This window comes from Mesoplodon densirostris, chromosome 2 (assembly GCF_025265405.1).
Source record: "Mesoplodon densirostris isolate mMesDen1 chromosome 2, mMesDen1 primary haplotype, whole genome shotgun sequence".
NCBI lineage: Eukaryota > Metazoa > Chordata > Mammalia > Artiodactyla > Ziphiidae > Mesoplodon > Mesoplodon densirostris.
This window is the reverse complement of record NC_082662.1, coordinates 128,721,993-128,743,755: the sequence shown is the minus strand read 5'-3', so window position 1 is coordinate 128,743,755 and position 21,763 is coordinate 128,721,993. Positions and strand designations below refer to the sequence as shown.

General features: G+C 35.1%; 2 protein-coding genes across 2 annotated transcripts in view; both read right to left on the bottom strand.

Annotated features, from left to right (window-relative positions):
- The window catches only part of LOC132476099 (centrosomal protein of 170 kDa-like), a 108,055-nt gene extending 103,166 nt beyond the window's left edge, over positions 1 to 4,889 (bottom strand). The window contains 1 exon segment of the mRNA XM_060077836.1: positions 4,766 to 4,889. Within this exon segment, the coding sequence (XP_059933819.1) occupies positions 4,766 to 4,889 (124 nt within the window).
- A 10,893-nt stretch (positions 4,890 to 15,782) lies between these two features.
- LOC132476092 (centrosomal protein of 170 kDa-like) overlaps positions 15,783 to 21,763 on the bottom strand; it is a 197,710-nt gene continuing 191,729 nt past the window's right edge. Inside the window, exon 21 of the mRNA XM_060077823.1 lies at positions 15,783 to 15,949. Within this exon, the coding sequence (XP_059933806.1) occupies positions 15,783 to 15,949 (167 nt within the window). The remainder of the gene's footprint in view (positions 15,950 to 21,763) is intronic.

Below are 21,763 nucleotides of genomic sequence, written 5' to 3'. Positions count from 1 at the left end.
AGACACACGGCTCAAAAACACAGTAGTTCAGAACCATTCATTCAGTATATGGAGCAAACAGTCTTACATACTTCAAGTCTCCCAAAGGCATCACTGTAATGTATCATAGTTCAATCACTGATGTTCATAATGATGCTTCTGAGTCATAAAGCAAACATTTAAATTATATTCAGCCTTCTGTGCTTAAGAAGGCAATGACATGGGTAATTCATTTAATAGAAATATAGGAAATGGTTAAACTTAGAAAAAAATTTCAGTTGTAAAAGTAAAGTTCAGTCATCTGGAAAATTCATTATGTAGAGGAATTCATTTCTCTGAAGATGATAAAACCAGATCAAGTGTGGGCCTGGTATATTTTGGAATTGTACGCCCACTAGAAAAATTATTAGGGGTCTTCTAAATTAATATAGAAAAATAAAACAGCTTTCCTCTTTCAGTACACTGACGAAACATTCTGAAATTTATGAATTTAACATGCATTTCTATTCAAAACCTATTTTGCTTATACTAAAGTAAACTAAATTATATACTAAAATACTAATATTTTATTTATACCAATATTTTATTATTAATCTCAATTGCTAGATATTTAAAAGTATTTAATAACTGATTATGCTAGAATTAATTATGTTTATCAAAATCAGAAGAGCAATATCCTTAAATTCTTAAGGTATTTTATGATTGTGTGACCTTCCAGGGAAACTGATAACATACATAATTCAGAAAATATGTTCCCTTCATTCTTCTGTACTAAATTAAATGAAATATTAAGCTGTTTCAAGATGATAAAGACTATAATTATGAAGGCAAATTCTGCTTGAGATATCCATCCAACCTAGTATATTCAAGTACTTCAAATTACAAAGACTGGGAAACTCCTTTTACCAAAAAGGAACTACAACTCAAAAGTTTTCAAATTTAGTTTAATTAGATTAAAAATCAGTGTAAAAGAGCCAAAAATCTACTCTTCACAGTTGGACACACCTTTTCAAACTGTATGCAACACTTAAAGGTCTTTAATTGTAACCTAAGAAGTGTTTAAACCGTTTAAACCAAGTTAGAAGGTAGAAGAGCATACCTGATCTAAAATGAGGACAAATTCTCCTTTAATAGGACTCAAATATTCACACAATTTCAGGAGAACGTGATTGCTCTAATATTTGCTTCTAGGGTTCTTTGGGCTTTAAGGGAAATTGGTAGGAGATTCTGGATACACATGGACCCACAGAAAGGGACATAAAAAGTTACTAGGTAGTAGATTCTCTATTATCCTTTCTGGAATGTTCACCTTTCAAAATAAATACTAAGATTTTACAGTCTAAAAATTGGTAACCAAGAAGCAAATAACTTTTTGCTTTTACCAAAAAAGCATGCTTAGAGCACAAATAAACTAATCATTTATATTTCATAATCTGAAACACTAAAAAAAAACCTTAATTTCAAAATGACCAAGTGAAATAGCATTCAATACGCATTTTCAAATTTGATTCTACAATATATGCTGGCATCATAAATTATTTCAAATTAGTAAACTGTTTCTCTCACCCTATATTTTAAAAGACTACAAATGATAAATCTGAAACAATAACATCCTCATACTAATATAAGAAAGCAAATGAGACTCTCATTAAGGCTTTTAATCAGCTGAATCTGACAGAGTGCTTCAAGCTACTTAACAAAAGACGTGCATCACTTAATTCCTTCTAACTCAAAAATAATCCCAAGATTATTAGACAGCTTTTGTCATCTGGCAGAAAAGATACTCAATGAGACACGCCACACAGCTGGTAATCATTTAAGAATTTAGTTTCATTCACATGGATGAAATTACTACTGGATGCTTCACAGTTTGAAATTCATTTCATTAACAGGTATGAGAGATCAATTTTTTATGTCAATTTGTTTTTGGAGTGCTTGTTTTAATCTTTATACTATACGAAGTATATTCTTTTGGAGTGACTGTGTGTGTGTGTGTGTGTGTGTGTGTAATGACTGCTGAAATGTTAGCTGTTTGTGGTTAAGAGCATGGACTCGAGTCAGGCTACCTGGGTTCAAATCCCAGCTAAACTACTTGCTAGCAGGGTGACCTTGTGAATAAATTCACATAACCTTGCCGCCGTTTCCTTATTTATAAAATGGGGATGATAACAGTAACTACTTTTAGGTATCACTGTGAAAGGATTAAATGATTAAACATATGCAGGGCACTAAGAAGAGTGTCTTGATAAAGCAAGCACCACTGAAGTGTTAGCTGTTGTTAATAAGTCATGGTTCTGTCTCCAGGACAAAAATTACATTTACTGTATTTACATTTATTATAATTACATTGATTGTATTCTAGAAGATATGTATTTCAGACTTCAAAAGTTCTTTTGTGTGTGAGGGTGGAAGGATCTTTAATGGCCAGATAAACTCAGTATCACAATTATTTTCAGAATTTGGCAACAGTTAAATTCTGCTGTGTTTTCTTCTAAGTTAACCACCAATTATTAGCACATTTTTTTTCTCACTCTCCTCTCTCTCTCTCTCTCTCCCCCTTCCTTCCTCTCTCTCTCCCCCTCCCCTTCTCTCTCTCCCTCTCTCTCTTTCTCCTAGATGGCTCTAGTACACAGTGATAATATAATATGTGATTCCTGAAGGAACTTATAGTTTAGATGAAAAGGCATACACACAAAATACTGAAGGAAAGTGTTACATATTAGCAATAGATATAAACAGACATACCCTTTAGAATTTTATATTACCTGATTTATGTGTATACATGTCTGTGGGAGAAGAGCAGGCAGGAATTAGTCTAATTTATGTGGAAATGCACTGGGAGAGAGCACTAAACAACTGGTAGTGGGACGCAAGGCTAAGAAAGTGGGACAAAATTAGAGAGAACTTTGACATAATACCTATTGGGCAAGCAAAAGGAAGCTACTGTAGTTTCTTAAAGAAAGGAAAAAAAAAAACGGCAGCTTAGATTTATTATACAAAATGAACTGCAGAAGGGTTGAAACTGGAAATAGTTCAGTTATGATTAATGGAAAAAAAGGGCAACAGAAGTAGGCAATATAATAGATGAGGTGAAAGGAAGGGAAGACACAAAGATTTCATATAAAGTAGACATTCTTGACTGCCTTCCAAAATCCATTTCCTATTCCTCCCTCCTACAAGAACTCCAACATTCCCAGGTATCTCTAACTCTTCCCTGATACAGCTCATGTGCCTTAGGGGGAAAACTAACCCCATATTCAGCTTCAGGATGGGTACAATTGGCTTAAGGATAATCTCATAACCCTTGCCAGGGATTGGTTCAGAAATAAGCAGGTGACCTACTCCTGAACCCATGAGAGGCCAATGAGATGACAAATGTGTTGAAAACTTTGGGGAGAGTTTCCAGGGGTTCTTCTAGAAGCGACCTTTGCTATTTCCCACTGGATGTGATCAAAGCAGCATGCACTCCAACTGCTACTGGCAAGCAGCCTATGAGTACGAGGGGAAACTCCCTCAGTATGCAGCCACTGTGAATAGAAGGGCAGAAAGTCCGAGAGAAAATAGCTAGCTGATGACACCATTGAGATGCTGCATTAACCAATCCTGAAGAGGTTCAGTTATTTATTTTAGCCAGTAGAATTCCTTCCTGTTTAGTCTCAGGTGGCATTTCTATTATTTGCATTTGAGGGTATGCTAAATAATACTAAGTTTCTGAGCTTGAACATGAAGAAAAAAACGTGTTGGCCACAGAAACAAGGAAACTGAGATGGGAATTTATTTGCAAAGTTGACAACTTTCAGTTTGGGGCACTTTAAGATCAAGTTGATAAGGCCAGCTTTCTAAGACTTGTACTCTGGTGAAATTAGAGCATATTTAAGCACCAGTGCTCTTATTCTCCAGCTAATAAAAACCTCTTATTTACCTTGTAGAATTATGGTCAAAGGTAGAAAGTTGACAGAACTTCTGATGGAATCTATCCTTAACTCAGAGTCAAAGTTGGCTTTCCATACTGCTCCCTGGTGCCTGTATTTAATTCCTCCAGTTCTAATCCTTATCTGCTATTATCACAGAAACTGGCTGTTCATCCTTCAGTGTTGATGTCCTTGTCAAGTCCTTATGTGACAGACAACTGATACCTCCATTTATTTCCTGGAAATCTTGATTTTCTGGCTTTTCACTTAGCTCATTACTCAACTCCTCCAGCAACAAAAGATTATGTTCCTTGACTATTTATCTGAGAATGTGATTCAGAATTATTTCTTCCTTCTGGCTGCTCAACAGCTAATCTTGTTGTTACCATACCCCAACAAATTGGGCATGCTGAGATTTTAAAGAAGTTTTAAACTTCATACATTTTGAACATAATAAAAAATTTTCATTTAAAAATATGATTATATGTTTGTGAATCTAATGAAAACACACAAAACTAGTTTGTATTTACTATTTTGGTCTAATTAAAACATTTAAAAAATTATTTTAAAATACTTAAAATGTCCAATTATATTACTTAACTATATATCAAGTTTTAACACCCTCATAAATAAGTTAAATAAGGAAAAATATTTTAAATAAAAGTGATTTACAAAGATATTAGAATACTTTATGAGAGAATCATTCATAATAAATAAATTTAATTTAAAATGACAATGTCATTAAAACATTCATCAACTATTTTTAACGTATTAAAGAATAGGAGACATCTCTTTTAAGGGTAGACAGATTTTTGCTTTGATGATAAGTTCTTCCTAAAATACCTACTTAATGTCATAGTCTGAGCTTTTTTTACCTGATGTTCCAGTTTCACGATTTTTCTCTTCAGGCTTGCCACTTGACTTGAAAGCTCTTTGTTCATCCACCTCATCATCCCCCAACCATGATGGTTTCCGATATAATGGAGGAAGACGGGGCATAGCCGAAGTACCTGGAAAGAGGTGGGAAAAATCTGTCTAAAGCATATGAAACAGAAAAAAAAAAAAAAAAAAAAAAAAAAGCTTTTGCAGAATGCTAGAATCGCCCAGTTGATTTATTAAACGAAGAAGTACAGCTGACCCCTGAACAACACGGGGTTAAGAGCCTCAACCCTCCCTGCAGTTGAAAATTTGAGTATAACTTATCGTCAGCCTTCCAAATCCACAAAAATATAAGAAATGTTTAATAAGGACCTAGAAGAACTAAAGAGCAAACAAACAATGATGAACAACACAATAAATGAAAGTAAAAATTCTCTAGAAGGAATCAATAGCAGAATAAATGAGGCAGAAGAACAGATAAGTGACCTGGAAGACAAAATAGTGGATATAACTACCACAGAGCAGAATAAAGAAAAAAGAATGAAAAGCATTGAGGACAGTCTCAGAGACCTCTGGGACAACATTAAACACACCAACATTCGAATTACAGGGGTCCCAGAAGAAGAAGAGAAAAAGAAAGGAACTGAGAAAACATTTGAAGAGATTATAGTTGGAAACTTCCCTAATATGGGAATGGAAATAGTCAATCAAGTCCAGGAAGCACAGAGACTCCCATACAGGAGAAATCCAAGGAGAAACATGCCAAGACACATATTAATCAAACTATCAAAGATTAAATACATAGAAAAAATACTGAAAGCAGCAAGGAAAATAAAACAAATAACATAAAAGGGAATCCCCGTAAGGTTAACAGCTGATGTTTCAGCAGAAACTCTGCAAGCCAGAAGGGAGTAGCAGGACATACTTAAAGTGATGAAAGGGAAAAACCTACAACCAAGATTACTCTACCTAGCAAGGATTTCATTCAGATTCGACAGAGAAATTAAAACCTTTACAGACAAGCAAAAGCTAAGAGAATTCAGCACCACCAAACCAGCTTTACAACAAACGTTAATGGAATTTCTCTAGGCGGGAAACAAAAGAGAAGGAAAAGACCTACAATAACAAAGCAAAAACAATTAAGAAAATGGGAAAAGGAACATACATATCAACAATTACCTTAAATATAAATGGATTAAATGCTCCAACCAAAAGACACAAACTGGATGAGTGGATATAAAAACAAGACCCGTATATATGCTGTCTACAGAGACCCACTTCAGACCTTGGGAAACGTACAGACTGAAAGAGGGATGGAAAAAGATATTCCATGCAAATGGAAATCAAAAGAAAGCTGCAGTAGCAATTCTCGTATCAGACAAAATAGACTTTAAAATAAAGACTATTACAAGAGACAAAGAAGGACACTACATAGTGATCAAGGGACCAACCCAAGAAGAAGATATAACAATTGTAAATATTTATGCACCCAACATAGGAGCACCTCAATACACAGGCAATTGCTAACAGCCATAAAAGGAGAAATCGACAGTAACACAATCATAGTAGGGGACTTTAACACCCCACTTTCACCAATGGACAGATCAACCAAAATGAAAATAAATAAGAAAATACAAGCTTTAAATGATACATTAAACAAGATGGATTTAATTGATATTTATAGGACATTCCATCCAAAAGCAACAGAATACACTTTCTTCTCAAGTGCTCATGGAATATTCGCCATGATAGATCATATCTTGGGTCACAAATCAAGCCTTGGTAAATTTAAGAAGATGGAAATAATATCAAGTATCTTTTCTGATATGCTATGAGACTAGATATCAATTACAGGAAAAAAACTGTAAAACTCCTAACACGTGGAGGCTAAACAATACGCTATTAAACAACCAAGAGATCACTGAACAAATCAGAGAGGAAATCACAAAACACCTAGAAACAAATGATAATGAAAACATGATGACTGAAAACCTACGGGATGCAGCAAAGGCAGTTCTAAGAAGGAAGTTTATAGCAATACAATCCTACCTCACGAACAGGAAACATCTCAAATAAACAACCTAACCTTACAACTAAAGCAATCAGAGAAAGAAGAACAAAAAAACCCCAAAGTTAGCAGAAGGAAAGAAATCATAAATATCAGATCAGAAATAAATGAAAAAGAAATAAAGGAAATGAGAGCAAAGATCAATAAAACTAAAAGCTGGTTCTTTCAGAAGAGAAACAAAATTGATAAACCATTAGACAGACTCACCAAGAAAAAAAGGGAGAAGGCTCAAATCAGCAGAATTAGAAATGAAAAAGGAGAAGTAACAACTTACACTCCAGAAATACAAAGGATCATGAGCGATTACTACAAGCAACTCTATGCCAATAAAATGGACAACCTGGAAGTAATGGACAAACTCTTAGAAAAGCACAACCTTTCGAAACTGAACCAGGAAGAAATAGAAAATATAAGCAGACCAATCACAAACACTGAAATTGAAACTGTGATTCAAAATCTTCCAACAAACAAAAGCCCAGGACCAGATGGCTTCACAAGTGAATTCTATCAAACATTTACAAAAGAGCTAACACCTATCCTACTCAAACTCTTCCAAGATATACTAGAGGGAGGAACACTCCCAAACTCATTCTATGAGGGCACTGTCATCCAGATACCAAAACCAGACAAAGATGTCACAAAAAAAGAAAACTACAAGCCAATATCACTGATGAACATAGATGCAAAAATCCTCAACAAAATACTAGCAAACAGAATCCAACAGCACATTAAAAGGATCATACACCATGATCAAGTGGGGTTTATCCCAAGAATGCAAGGACTCTTCAATATATGCAAATCAATCAATGTGATACACCATATTAACAAATTGAAGCAGAAAAACCATATGATCATCTCAGCAGATGCAGGAAAAGCTTTTGACAAAATTCAACACTCTTTTATGATAAAAACTCTAAAGAAAGTGGGAATAGAGGGAATTTACCTCAACATAATAAAGTGCATATATGACAAACCCACAGCCAACATTGTTCTCAATGGTCAAAAACTGAAACCATTTCCTCTAAGATCAGGAACAAGACAAGGTTGCCCACTCTCACCACTACTATTCAACATAGTTTGGGAAGTTTTAGCCACAGCAATTAGAGAAGAAAAATAAATAAAAGGAATCCAAATCAGAAAAGAGGAAGTACAACTGTCAGTTAACAGATGACATGATACTATACATTGAGAATCCTAAAGATGCTACTAGAAAACTACTAGAGCTAATCAATGAATTTGGTAAAGTAGCAGGATACAACATTAATGCACAGAAATCGCTTGCATTCCTATACACTAATGATGAAAAATCTGAAAGAGAAATTAAGGAAACACTCCCATTTACCATTGCAACAAAAAGAATAAAATAGCTAGGAATAAACCTACCTAAGGAGACAAAAGACCTGTATGCAGAAAACTATAAGATACTGATGAAAGAAATTAAAACAGATGGAGAGATATACCGTGTACTTGGACTGAAGAAGTCAAAATTGTGAAAATGACTCTACTACCCAAAGTAATCTACAGATTCAATGTCATCCCTATGAAACTAGCAATGGCATTTTTCACAGAACTAAAATAAAAAATTTCACAATTTGTGTGGAAACACAAAAGACCCCAAAGAGCCAAAGCAATCTTGAGAAAAAGAAACAGAGCTGGAGGAATCAGGCTCCCTGAATTCAGACTATATACTACAAAGCTACAGTAATCAAGACAGTATGGTACTGGCACAAAAACAGAAATATAGATCAATGGAACAGGATAGAAAGCCCAGAGGTAAACCCACACACATATGGTCAACTTATCTTTCATAAAGGAGGCAAGAATAAACAATGGAGAAAAGACAGCCTCTTCAATAAGTGGTGCTGGGAAAACTGGACAGCTACATGTGAAAGAATGAAATTAGAATACTCCCTAACACCATACACAAAAATAAGCTCCAAATGCATTAAAGACCTACATGCAAGGCCAGACACTATCAAACTCTTAGAGGAAAACATAGGACACTCTATGACATAAATCACAGCAAGATCCTTTTTGACCCACCTCCTAGAGAAATGGAAATAAAAACAAAAACACACAAATGGGACCTAACGAAACTTAAAAACTTCTGCACTGCAAAGGAGACTGTAAACAAGACGTAAAGACAACCCTTAGAATGGGAGAAAATATTTGAAAATGAAGCAACTGACAAAGCATTATCTCCAAAATATACAAGCAGCCCACACAGCTCAATATCAAAAAAAACAAAGAACCCAATCCAAAAAAGGGCAGAAGACCTAAATAGGCATTTCTCCAAAGAAGATAGATATACAGATTGCCAACAAACACATGAAAGGATGCTCAGCGTCAGTAATCATTAGAGAAATGCAAATCAAAACCACAATGCGGTATCACCTCACACCATTCCAAATGGGCATCATCAAAAAAATCTACAAACAATAAATGCTGGAAAGGGTGTGAAGGAAAGGGAACCCTCTTACACTGTTGGTGGGAATGTAAATTGAAACAGCCACTATGGAGAACAGTATGGAGGTTCCTTAAAATACTAAAAATAGAAGTACCATATGTCCCAGCAATCCCACTACTGGGAATATACTGTGAGAAAAGCATAATTCAAAAAAAGTCATGTACCACAATGGTCACTGCAGCACTATTTACAATAGCCAGGACATGGGAGCAACCTAAGTGTCCATCTACAGATGAATGGATAAAGAAGATGTGGCACATATACAGAATGGAATATTACTCAGTCATAAAAAGAAACCAAATTATTTGTAGTGAGGTGGATGGACCTAGAATCTGTCATACAGAGTGAAGTAAGTCAGAAAGAGAAAAACAAATACCATATGCTAACATGTATATATGGAATCTAAAAAAAAAAAAAAGTTCTGAAGAACCTAGGGGCAGAACAGGAATAAAGATGCAGACTTAAGAGAATGGACTTGAGGATGCGGGGAGAAGGAAGGGTAAGCTGGGACGAAGTGAGAGAGTGGCATGGACATATATACACTACCAAATATAAAACAGACAGCTAGTGGGATGCAGCCACTTAGCACAGGGAGATCAGATTGGTGCTTTGTGACCACCTAGAGGGGTGGGAGGGACACGTAAGAGGGAGGGGATATGGGTATATAAGTATACATATAGCTGATTCACTTTGTCATACAGCAGAAATTAACACAATGTGAAGCAATTATACTCCAATAAAGATGTTAAATAAATAAGCAAACCTATCCTATCTATCTATCGTCATTCATTCATTCATTCATTCATTTTGCTCTCCACATCCTTACAGGTAACAGAGTAACCCTGAGAACAAGGGTTAGTAGTTTCCTACTACCACTACCTGAATACCCAAATAAAATGATGTGGCTGAACTATGAAGCAATAACTACAAAAAGCTGGCCCAGAGGTATAGCATTTATCATTTACTTGTTATTCACGATTCAAATGAGTATGTTTCCAATTTTCCTCCCTTGTGAAAAAAAACTTCACAGTTAATACTGACATACTTTTAATATGTTTTCACATTATAACACATTAAAAAAGCAGAGATCAACAACTGCACATAACTATGTTTAAGATTATTATTTCCTAAGTTAGTCCTACTTCAAAATTGCCTTTACTCCAAGGACTAGAAACCCTGAGACTTACACAAGTTAACACCTAATTTAACCAGAAATCGCTTATCTAACAATGTCAAGCAGCACAACAGAGTGGAAAGGCAGCATATATGATATGATTAGTGGAAAGTAGTGAGAAGATTTGAAATCAGGTAAGTCCTGTCTCTATCAGTCCTTAATTCTCATTTTCCTCATTGTTAAATGAGAAAATAATATCTACCCATAAGATTGTTGTGAAGATTCAGTGAGATAAGTTATCCAGAAAAAGTCTGGCACAAAGTAGGCACAAAAGTAAATGTTTCTCTTACTTTTCCTCCCCCAACTCTTCAACATAGCTAATTAGGGAAACAAGAAGCTAAAACCAAAAATCTAACTCTAAAATAAAAAACCCAAGACAGATATGACAACACCTATATCCTCATATTTGTGATCTTTACTACCAGGAAAGTCCTTCATTGAGAACCTTTTTTGGCTATTTACTCAGATTACATGTGGCAAATCTGGAGGGGATATAAAAGCAAGGATTAAGGTCAGACATATTGCGCTAAGAAGAGTCAAGTTGTCGAGATAAGACAAAAAACAATCAAGAGCAGACACACGGCTCAAAAACACAGTAGTTCAGAACCATTCATTCAGTATATGGAGCAAACAGTCTTACATACTTCAAGTCTCCCAAAGGCATCACTGTAATGTATCATAGTTCAATCACTGATGTTCATAATGATGCTTCTGAGTCATAAAGCAAACATTTAAATTATATTCAGCCTTCTGTGCTTAAGAAGGCAATGACATGGGTAATTCATTTAATAGAAATATAGGAAATGGTTAAACTTAGAAAAAAATTTCAGTTGTAAAAGTAAAGTTCAGTCATCTGGAAAATTCATTATGTAGAGGAATTCATTTCTCTGAAGATGATAAAACCAGATCAAGTGTGGGCCTGGTATATTTTGGAATTGTACGCCCACTAGAAAAATTATTAGGGGTCTTCTAAATTAATATAGAAAAATAAAACAGCTTTCCTCTTTCCGTACACTGACGAAACATTCTGAAATTTATGAATTTAACATGCATTTCTATTCAAAACCTATTTTGCTTATACTAAAGTAAACTAAATTATATACTAAAATACTAATATTTTATTTATACCAATATTTTATTATTAATCTCAATTGCTAGATATTTAAAAGTATTTAATAACTGATTATGCTAGAATTAATTATGTTTATCAAAATCAGAAGAGCAATATCCTTAAATTCTTAAGGTATTTTATGATTGTGTGACCTTCCAGGGAAACTGATAACATACATAATTCAGAAAATATGTTCCCTTCATTCTTCTGTACTAAATTAAATGAAATATTAAGCTGTTTCAAGATGATAAAGACTATAATTATGAAGGCAAATTCTGCTTGAGATATCCATCCAACCTAGTATATTCAAGTACTTCAAATTACAAAGACTGGGAAACTCCTTTTACCAAAAAGGAACTACAACTCAAAAGTTTTCAAATTTAGTTTAATTAGATTAAAAATCAGTGTAAAAGAGCCAAAAATCTACTCTTCACAGTTGTACACACCTTTTCAAACTGTATGCAACACTTAAAGGTCTTTAATTGTAACCTAAGAAGTGTTTAAACCGTTTAAACCAAGTTAGAAGGTAGAAGAGCATACCTGATCTAAAATGAGGACAAATTCTCCTTTAATAGGACTCAAATATTCACACAATTTCAGGAGAACGTGATTGCTCTAATATTTGCTTCTAGGGTTCTTTGGGCTTTAAGGGAAATTGGTAGGAGATTCTGGATACACATGGACCCACAGAAAGGGACATAAAAAGTTACTAGGTAGTAGATTCTCTATTATCCTTTCTGGAATGTTCACCTTTCAAAATAAATACTAAGATTTTACAGTCTAAAAATTGGTAACCAAGAAGCAAATAACTTTTTGCTTTTACCAAAAAAGCATGCTTAGAGCACAAATAAACTAATCATTTATATTTCATAATCTGAAACACTAAAAAAAAACCTTAATTTCAAAATGACCAAGTGAAATAGCATTCAATACGCATTTTCAAATTTGATTCTACAATATATGCTGGCATCATAAATTATTTCAAATTAGTAAACTGTTTCTCTCACCCTATATTTTAAAAGACTACAAATGATAAATCTGAAACAATAACATCCTCATACTAATATAAGAAAGCAAATGAGACTCTCATTAAGGCTTTTAATCAGCTGAATCTGACAGAGTGCTTCAAGCTACTTAACAAAAGACGTGCATCACTTAATTCCTTCTAACTCAAAAATAATCCCAAGATTATTAGACAGCTTTTGTCATCTGGCAGAAAAGATACTCAATGAGACACGCCACACAGCTGGTAATCATTTAAGAATTTAGTTTCATTCACATGGATGAAATTACTACTGGATGCTTCACAGTTTGAAATTCATTTCATTAACAGGTATGAGAGATCAATTTTTTATGTCAATTTGTTTTTGGAGTGCTTGTTTTAATCTTTATACTATACGAAGTATATTCTTTTGGAGTGACTGTGTGTGTGTGTGTGTGTGTGTGTAATGACTGCTGAAATGTTAGCTGTTTGTGGTTAAGAGCATGGACTCGAGTCAGGCTACCTGGGTTCAAATCCCAGCTAAACTACTTGCTAGCAGGGTGACCTTGTGAATAAATTCACATAACCTTGCCGCCGTTTCCTTATTTATAAAATGGGGATGATAACAGTAACTACTTTTAGGTATCACTGTGAAAGGATTAAATGATTAAACATATGCAGGGCACTAAGAAGAGTGTCTTGATAAAGCAAGCACCACTGAAGTGTTAGCTGTTGTTAATAAGTCATGGTTCTGTCTCCAGGACAAAAATTACATTTACTGTATTTACATTTATTATAATTACATTGATTGTATTCTAGAAGATATGTATTTCAGACTTCAAAAGTTCTTTTGTGTGTGAGGGTGGAAGGATCTTTAATGGCCAGATAAACTCAGTATCACAATTATTTTCAGAATTTGGCAACAGTTAAATTCTGCTGTGTTTTCTTCTAAGTTAACCACCAATTATTAGCACATTTTTTTTCTCACTCTCCTCTCTCTCTCTCTCTCTCCCCCTTCCTTCCTCTCTCTCTCCCCCTCCCCTTCTCTCTCTCCCTCTCTCTCTTTCTCCTAGATGGCTCTAGTACACAGTGATAATATAATATGTGATTCCTGAAGGAACTTATAGTTTAGATGAAAAGGCGTACACACAAAATACTGAAGGAAAGTGTTACATATTAGCAATAGATATAAACAGACATACCCTTTAGAATTTTATATTACCTGATTTATGTGTATACATGTCTGTGGGAGAAGAGCAGGCAGGAATTAGTCTAATTTATGTGGAAATGCACTGGGAGAGAGCACTAAACAACTGGTAGTGGGACGCAAGGCTAAGAAAGTGGGACAAAATTAGAGAGAACTTTGACATAATACCTATTGGGCAAGCAAAAGGAAGCTACTGTAGTTTCTTAAAGAAAGGAAAAAAAAAAACGGCAGCTTAGATTTATTATACAAAATGAACTGCAGAAGGGTTGAAACTGGAAATAGTTCAGTTATGATTAATGGAAAAAAAGGGCAACAGAAGTAGGCAATATAATAGATGAGGTGAAAGGAAGGGAAGACACAAAGATTTCATATAAAGTAGACATTCTTGACTGCCTTCCAAAATCCATTTCCTATTCCTCCCTCCTACAAGAACTCCAACATTCCCAGGTATCTCTAACTCTTCCCTGATACAGCTCATGTGCCTTAGGGGGAAAACTAACCCCATATTCAGCTTCAGGATGGGTACAATTGGCTTAAGGATAATCTCATAACCCTTGCCAGGGATTGGTTCAGAAATAAGCAGGTGACCTACTCCTGAACCCATGAGAGGCCAATGAGATGACAAATGTGTTGAAAACTTTGGGGAGAGTTTCCAGGGGTTCTTCTAGAAGCGACCTTTGCTATTTCCCACTGGATGTGATCAAAGCAGCATGCACTCCAACTGCTACTGGCAAGCAGCCTATGAGTACGAGGGGAAACTCCCTCAGTATGCAGCCACTGTGAATAGAAGGGCAGAAAGTCCGAGAGAAAATAGCTAGCTGATGACACCATTGAGATGCTGCATTAACCAATCCTGAAGAGGTTCAGTTATTTATTTTAGCCAGTAGAATTCCTTCCTGTTTAGTCTCAGGTGGCATTTCTATTATTTGCATTTGAGGGTATGCTAAATAATACTAAGTTTCTGAGCTTGAACATGAAGAAAAAAACGTGTTGGCCACAGAAACAAGGAAACTGAGATGGGAATTTATTTGCAAAGTTGACAACTTTCAGTTTGGGGCACTTTAAGATCAAGTTGATAAGGCCAGCTTTCTAAGACTTGTACTCTGGTGAAATTAGAGCATATTTAAGCACCAGTGCTCTTATTCTCCAGCTAATAAAAACCTCTTATTTACCTTGTAGAATTATGGTCAAAGGTAGAAAGTTGACAGAACTTCTGATGGAATCTATCCTTAACTCAGAGTCAAAGTTGGCTTTCCATACTGCTCCCTGGTGCCTGTATTTAATTCCTCCAGTTCTAATCCTTATCTGCTATTATCACAGAAACTGGCTGTTCATCCTTCAGTGTTGATGTCCTTGTCAAGTCCTTATGTGACAGACAACTGATACCTCCATTTATTTCCTGGAAATCTTGATTTTCTGGCTTTTCACTTAGCTCATTACTCAACTCCTCCAGCAACAAAAGATTATGTTCCTTGACTATTTATCTGAGAATGTGATTCAGAATTATTTCTTCCTTCTGGCTGCTCAACAGCTAATCTTGTTGTTACCATACCCCAACAAATTGGGCATGCTGAGATTTTAAAGAAGTTTTAAACTTCATACATTTTGAACATAATAAAAAATTTTCATTTAAAAATATGATTATATGTTTGTGAATCTAATGAAAACACACAAAACTAGTTTGTATTTACTATTTTGGTCTAATTAAAACATTTAAAAAATTATTTTAAAATACTTAAAATGTCCAATTATATTACTTAACTATATATCAAGTTTTAACACCCTCATAAATAAGTTAAATAAGGAAAAATATTTTAAATAAAAGTGATTTACAAAGATATTAGAATACTTTATGAGAGAATCATTCATAATAAATAAATTTAATTTAAAATGACAATGTCATTAAAACATTCATCAACTATTTTTAACGTATTAAAGAATAGGAGACATCTCTTTTAAGGGTAGACAGATTTTTGCTTTGATGATAAGTTCTTCCTAAAATACCTACTTAATGTCATAGTCTGAGCTTTTTTTACCTGATGTTCCAGTTTCACGATTTTTCTCTTCAGGCTTGCCACTTGACTTGAAAGCTCTTTGTTCATCCACCTCATCATCCCCCAACCATGATGGTTTCCGATATAATGGAGGAAGACGGGGCATAGCCGAAGTACCTGGAAAGAGGTGGGAAAAATCTGTCTAAAGCATATGAAACAGAAAAAAAAAAAAAAAAAAAAAAAAAAGCTTTTGCAGAATGCTAGAATCGCCCAGTTGATTTATTAAACGAAGAAGTACAGCTGACCCCTGAACAACACGGGGTTAAGAGCCTCAACCCTCCCTGCAGTTGAAAATTTGAGTATAACTTATCGTCAGCCTTCCAAATCCACAAAAATATAAGAAATGTTTAATAAGGACCTAGAAGAACTAAAGAGCAAACAAACAATGATGAACAACACAATAAATGAAAGTAAAAATTCTCTAGAAGGAATCAATAGCAGAATAAATGAGGCAGAAGAACAGATAAGTGACCTGGAAGACAAAATAGTGGATATAACTACCACAGAGCAGAATAAAGAAAAAAGAATGAAAAGCATTGAGGACAGTCTCAGAGACCTCTGGGACAACATTAAACACACCAACATTCGAATTACAGGGGTCCCAGAAGAAGAAGAGAAAAAGAAAGGAACTGAGAAAACATTTGAAGAGATTATAGTTGGAAACTTCCCTAATATGGGAATGGAAATAGTCAATCAAGTCCAGGAAGCACAGAGACTCCCATACAGGAGAAATCCAAGGAGAAACATGCCAAGACACATATTAATCAAACTATCAAAGATTAAATACATAGAAAAAATACTGAAAGCAGCAAGGAAAATAAAACAAATAACATAAAAGGGAATCCCCGTAAGGTTAACAGCTGATGTTTCAGCAGAAACTCTGCAAGCCAGAAGGGAGTAGCAGGACATACTTAAAGTGATGAAAGGGAAAAACCTACAACCAAGATTACTCTACCTAGCAAGGATTTCATTCAGATTCGACAGAGAAATTAAAACCTTTACAGACAAGCAAAAGCTAAGAGAATTCAGCACCACCAAACCAGCTTTACAACAAACGTTAATGGAATTTCTCTAGGCGGGAAACAAAAGAGAAGGAAAAGACCTACAATAACAAAGCAAAAACAATTAAGAAAATGGGAAAAGGAACATACATATCAACAATTACCTTAAATATAAATGGATTAAATGCTCCAACCAAAAGACACAAACTGGATGAGTGGATATAAAAACAAGACCCGTATATATGCTGTCTACAGAGACCCACTTCAGACCTTGGGAAACGTACAGACTGAAAGAGGGATGGAAAAAGATATTCCATGCAAATGGAAATCAAAAGAAAGCTGCAGTAGCAATTCTCGTATCAGACAAAATAGACTTTAAAATAAAGACTATTACAAGAGACAAAGAAGGACACTACATAGTGATCAAGGGACCAACCCAAGAAGAAGATATAACAATTGTAAATATTTATGCACCCAACATAGGAGCACCTCAATACACAGGCAATTGCTAACAGCCATAAAAGGAGAAATCGACAGTAACACAATCATAGTAGGGGACTTTAACACCCCACTTTCACCAATGGACAGATCAACCAAAATGAAAATAAATAAGAAAATACAAGCTTTAAATGATACATTAAACAAGATGGATTTAATTGATATTTATAGGACATTCCATCCAAAAGCAACAGAATACACTTTCTTCTCAAGTGCTCATGGAATATTCGCCATGATAGATCATATCTTGGGTCACAAATCAAGCCTTGGTAAATTTAAGAAGATGGAAATAATATCAAGTATCTTTTCTGATATGCTATGAGACTAGATATCAATTACAGGAAAAAAACTGTAAAACTCCTAACACGTGGAGGCTAAACAATACGCTATTAAACAACCAAGAGATCACTGAACAAATCAGAGAGGAAATCACAAAACACCTAGAAACAAATGATAATGAAAACATGATGACTGAAAACCTACGGGATGCAGCAAAGGCAGTTCTAAGAAGGAAGTTTATAGCAATACAATCCTACCTCACGAACAGGAAACATCTCAAATAAACAACCTAACCTTACAACTAAAGCAATCAGAGAAAGAAGAACAAAAAAACCCCAAAGTTAGCAGAAGGAAAGAAATCATAAATATCAGATCAGAAATAAATGAAAAAGAAATAAAGGAAATGAGAGCAAAGATCAATAAAACTAAAAGCTGGTTCTTTCAGAAGAGAAACAAAATTGATAAACCATTAGACAGACTCACCAAGAAAAAAAGGGAGAAGGCTCAAATCAGCAGAATTAGAAATGAAAAAGGAGAAGTAACAACTTACACTCCAGAAATACAAAGGATCATGAGCGATTACTACAAGCAACTCTATGCCAATAAAATGGACAACCTGGAAGTAATGGACAAACTCTTAGAAAAGCACAACCTTTCGAAACTGAACCAGGAAGAAATAGAAAATATAAGCAGACCAATCACAAACACTGAAATTGAAACTGTGATTCAAAATCTTCCAACAAACAAAAGCCCAGGACCAGATGGCTTCACAAGTGAATTCTATCAAACATTTACAAAAGAGCTAACACCTATCCTACTCAAACTCTTCCAAGATATACTAGAGGGAGGAACACTCCCAAACTCATTCTATGAGGGCACTGTCATCCAGATACCAAAACCAGACAAAGATGTCACAAAAAAAGAAAACTACAAGCCAATATCACTGATGAACATAGATGCAAAAATCCTCAACAAAATACTAGCAAACAGAATCCAACAGCACATTAAAAGGATCATACACCATGATCAAGTGGGGTTTATCCCAAGAATGCAAGGACTCTTCAATATATGCAAATCAATCAATGTGATACACCATATTAACAAACTGAAGCAGAAAAACCATATGATCATCTCAGCAGATGCAGGAAAAGCTTTTGACAAAATTCAACACTCTTTTATGATAAAAACTCTAAAGAAAGTGGGAATAGAGGGAATTTACCTCAACATAATAAAGTGCATATATGACAAACCCACAGCCAACATTGTTCTCAATGGTCAAAAACTGAAACCATTTCCTCTAAGATCAGGAACAAGACAAGGTTGCCCACTCTCACCACTACTATTCAACATAGTTTGGGAAGTTTTAGCCGCAGCAATTAGAGAAGAAAAATAAATAAAAGGAATCCAAATCAGAAAAGAGGAAGTACAACTGTCAGTTAACAGATGACATGATACTATACATTGAGAATCCTAAAGATGCTACTAGAAAACTACTAGAGCTAATCAATGAATTTGGTAAAGTAGCAGGATACAACATTAATGCACAGAAATCGCTTGCATTCCTATACACTAATGATGAAAAATCTGAAAGAGAAATTAAGGAAACACTCCCATTTACCATTGCAACAAAAAGAATAAAATAGCTAGGAATAAACCTACCTAAGGAGACAAAAGACCTGTATGCAGAAAACTATAAGATACTGATGAAAGAAATTAAAACAGATGGAGAGATATACCGTGTACTTGGACTGAAGAAGTCAAAATTGTGAAAATGACTCTACTACCCAAAGTAATCTACAGATTCAATGTCATCCCTATGAAACTAGCAATGGCATTTTTCACAGAACTAAAATAAAAAATTTCACAATTTGTGTGGAAACACAAAAGACCCCAAAGAGCCAAAGCAATCTTGAGAAAAAGAAACAGAGCTGGAGGAATCAGGCTCCCTGAATTCAGACTATATACTACAAAGCTACAGTAATCAAGACAGTATGGTACTGGCACAAAAACAGAAATATAGATCAATGGAACAGGATAGAAAGCCCAGAGGTAAACCCACACACATATGGTCAACTTATCTTTCATAAAGGAGGCAAGAATAAACAATGGAGAAAAGACAGCCTCTTCAATAAGTGGTGGGAAAACTGGACAGCTACATGTGAAAGAATGAAATTAGAATACTCCCTAACACCATACACAAAAATAAACTCCAAATGCATTAAAGACCTACATGCAAGGCCAGACACTATCAAACTCTTAGAGGAAAACATAGGACACTCTATGACATAAATCACAGCAAGATCCTTTTTGACCCACCTCCTAGAGAAATGGAAATAAAAACAAAAACACACAAATGGGACCTAACGAAACTTAAAAACTTCTGCACTGCAAAGGAGACTGTAAACAAGACGTAAAGACAACCCTTAGAATGGGAGAAAATATTTGAAAATGAAGCAACTGACAAAGCATTATCTCCAAAATATACAAGCAGCCCACACAGCTCAATATCAAAAAAAACAAAGAACCCAATCCAAAAAAAGGGCAGAAGACCTAAATAGGCATTTCTCCAAAGAAGATAGATATACAGATTGCCAACAAACACATGAAAGGATGCTCAGCGTCAGTAATCATTAGAGAAATGCAAATCAAAACCACAATGCGGTATCACCTCACACCATTCCAAATGGGCATCATCAAAAAATCTACAAACAATAAATGCTGGAAAGGGTGTGAAGGAAAGGGAACCCTCTTACACTGTTGGTGGGAATGTAAATTGAAACAGCCACTATGGAGAACAGTATGGAGGTTCCTTAAAATACTAAAAATAGAAGTACCATATGTCCCAGCAATCCCACTACTGGGAATATACTGTGAGAAAAGCATAATTCAAAAAAAGTCATGTACCACAATGGTCACTGCAGCACTATTTACAATAGCCAGGACATGGGAGCAACCTAAGTGTCCATCTACAGATGAATGGATAAAGAAGATGTGGCACATATACAGAATGGAATATTACTCAGTCATAAAAAGAAACCAAATTATTTGTAGTGAGGTGGATGGACCTAGAATCTGTCATACAGAGTGAAGTAAGTCAGAAAGAGAAAAACAAATACCATATGCTAACATGTATATATGGAATCTAAAAAAAAAAAAAAGTTCTGAAGAACCTAGGGGCAGAACAGGAATAAAGATGCAGACTTAAGAGAATGGACTTGAGGATGCGGGGAGAAGGAAGGGTAAGCTGGGACGAAGTGAGAGAGTGGCATGGACATATATACACTACCAAATATAAAACAGACAGCTAGTGGGATGCAGCCACTTAGCACAGGGAGATCAGATTGGTGCTTTGTGACCACCTAGAGGGGTGGGAGGGACACGTAAGAGGGAGGGGATATGGGCATATAAGTATACATATAGCTGATTCACTTTGTCATACAGCAGAAACTAACACAATGTGAAGCAATTATACTCCAATAAAGATGTTAAATAAATAAGCAAACCTATCCTATCTATCTATCGTCATTCATTCATTCATTCATTCATTTTGCTCTCCACATCCTTACAGGTAACAGAGTAACCCTGAGAACAAGGGTTAGTAGTTTCCTACTACCACTACCTGAATACCCAAATAAAATGATGTGGCTGAACTATGAAGCAATAACTACAAAAAGCTGGCCCAGAGGTATAGCATTTATCATTTACTTGTTATTCACGATTCAAATGAGTATGTTTCCAATTTTCCTCCCTTGTGAAAAAAAACTTCACAGTTAATACTGACATACTTTTAATATGTTTTCACATTATAACACATTAAAAAAGCAGAGATCAACAACTGCACATAACTATGTTTAAGATTATTATTTCCTAAGTTAGTCCTACTTCAAAATTGCCTTTACTCCAAGGACTAGAAACCCTGAGACTTACACAAGTTAACACCTAATTTAACCAGAAATCGCTTATCTAACAATGTCAAGCAGCACAACAGAGTGGAAAGGCAGCATATATGATATGATTAGTGGAAAGTAGTGAGAAGATTTGAAATCAGGTAAGTCCTGTCTCTATCAGTCCTTAATTCTCATTTTCCTCATTGTTAAATGAGAAAATAATATCTACCCATAAGATTGTTGTGAAGATTCAGTGAGATAAGTTA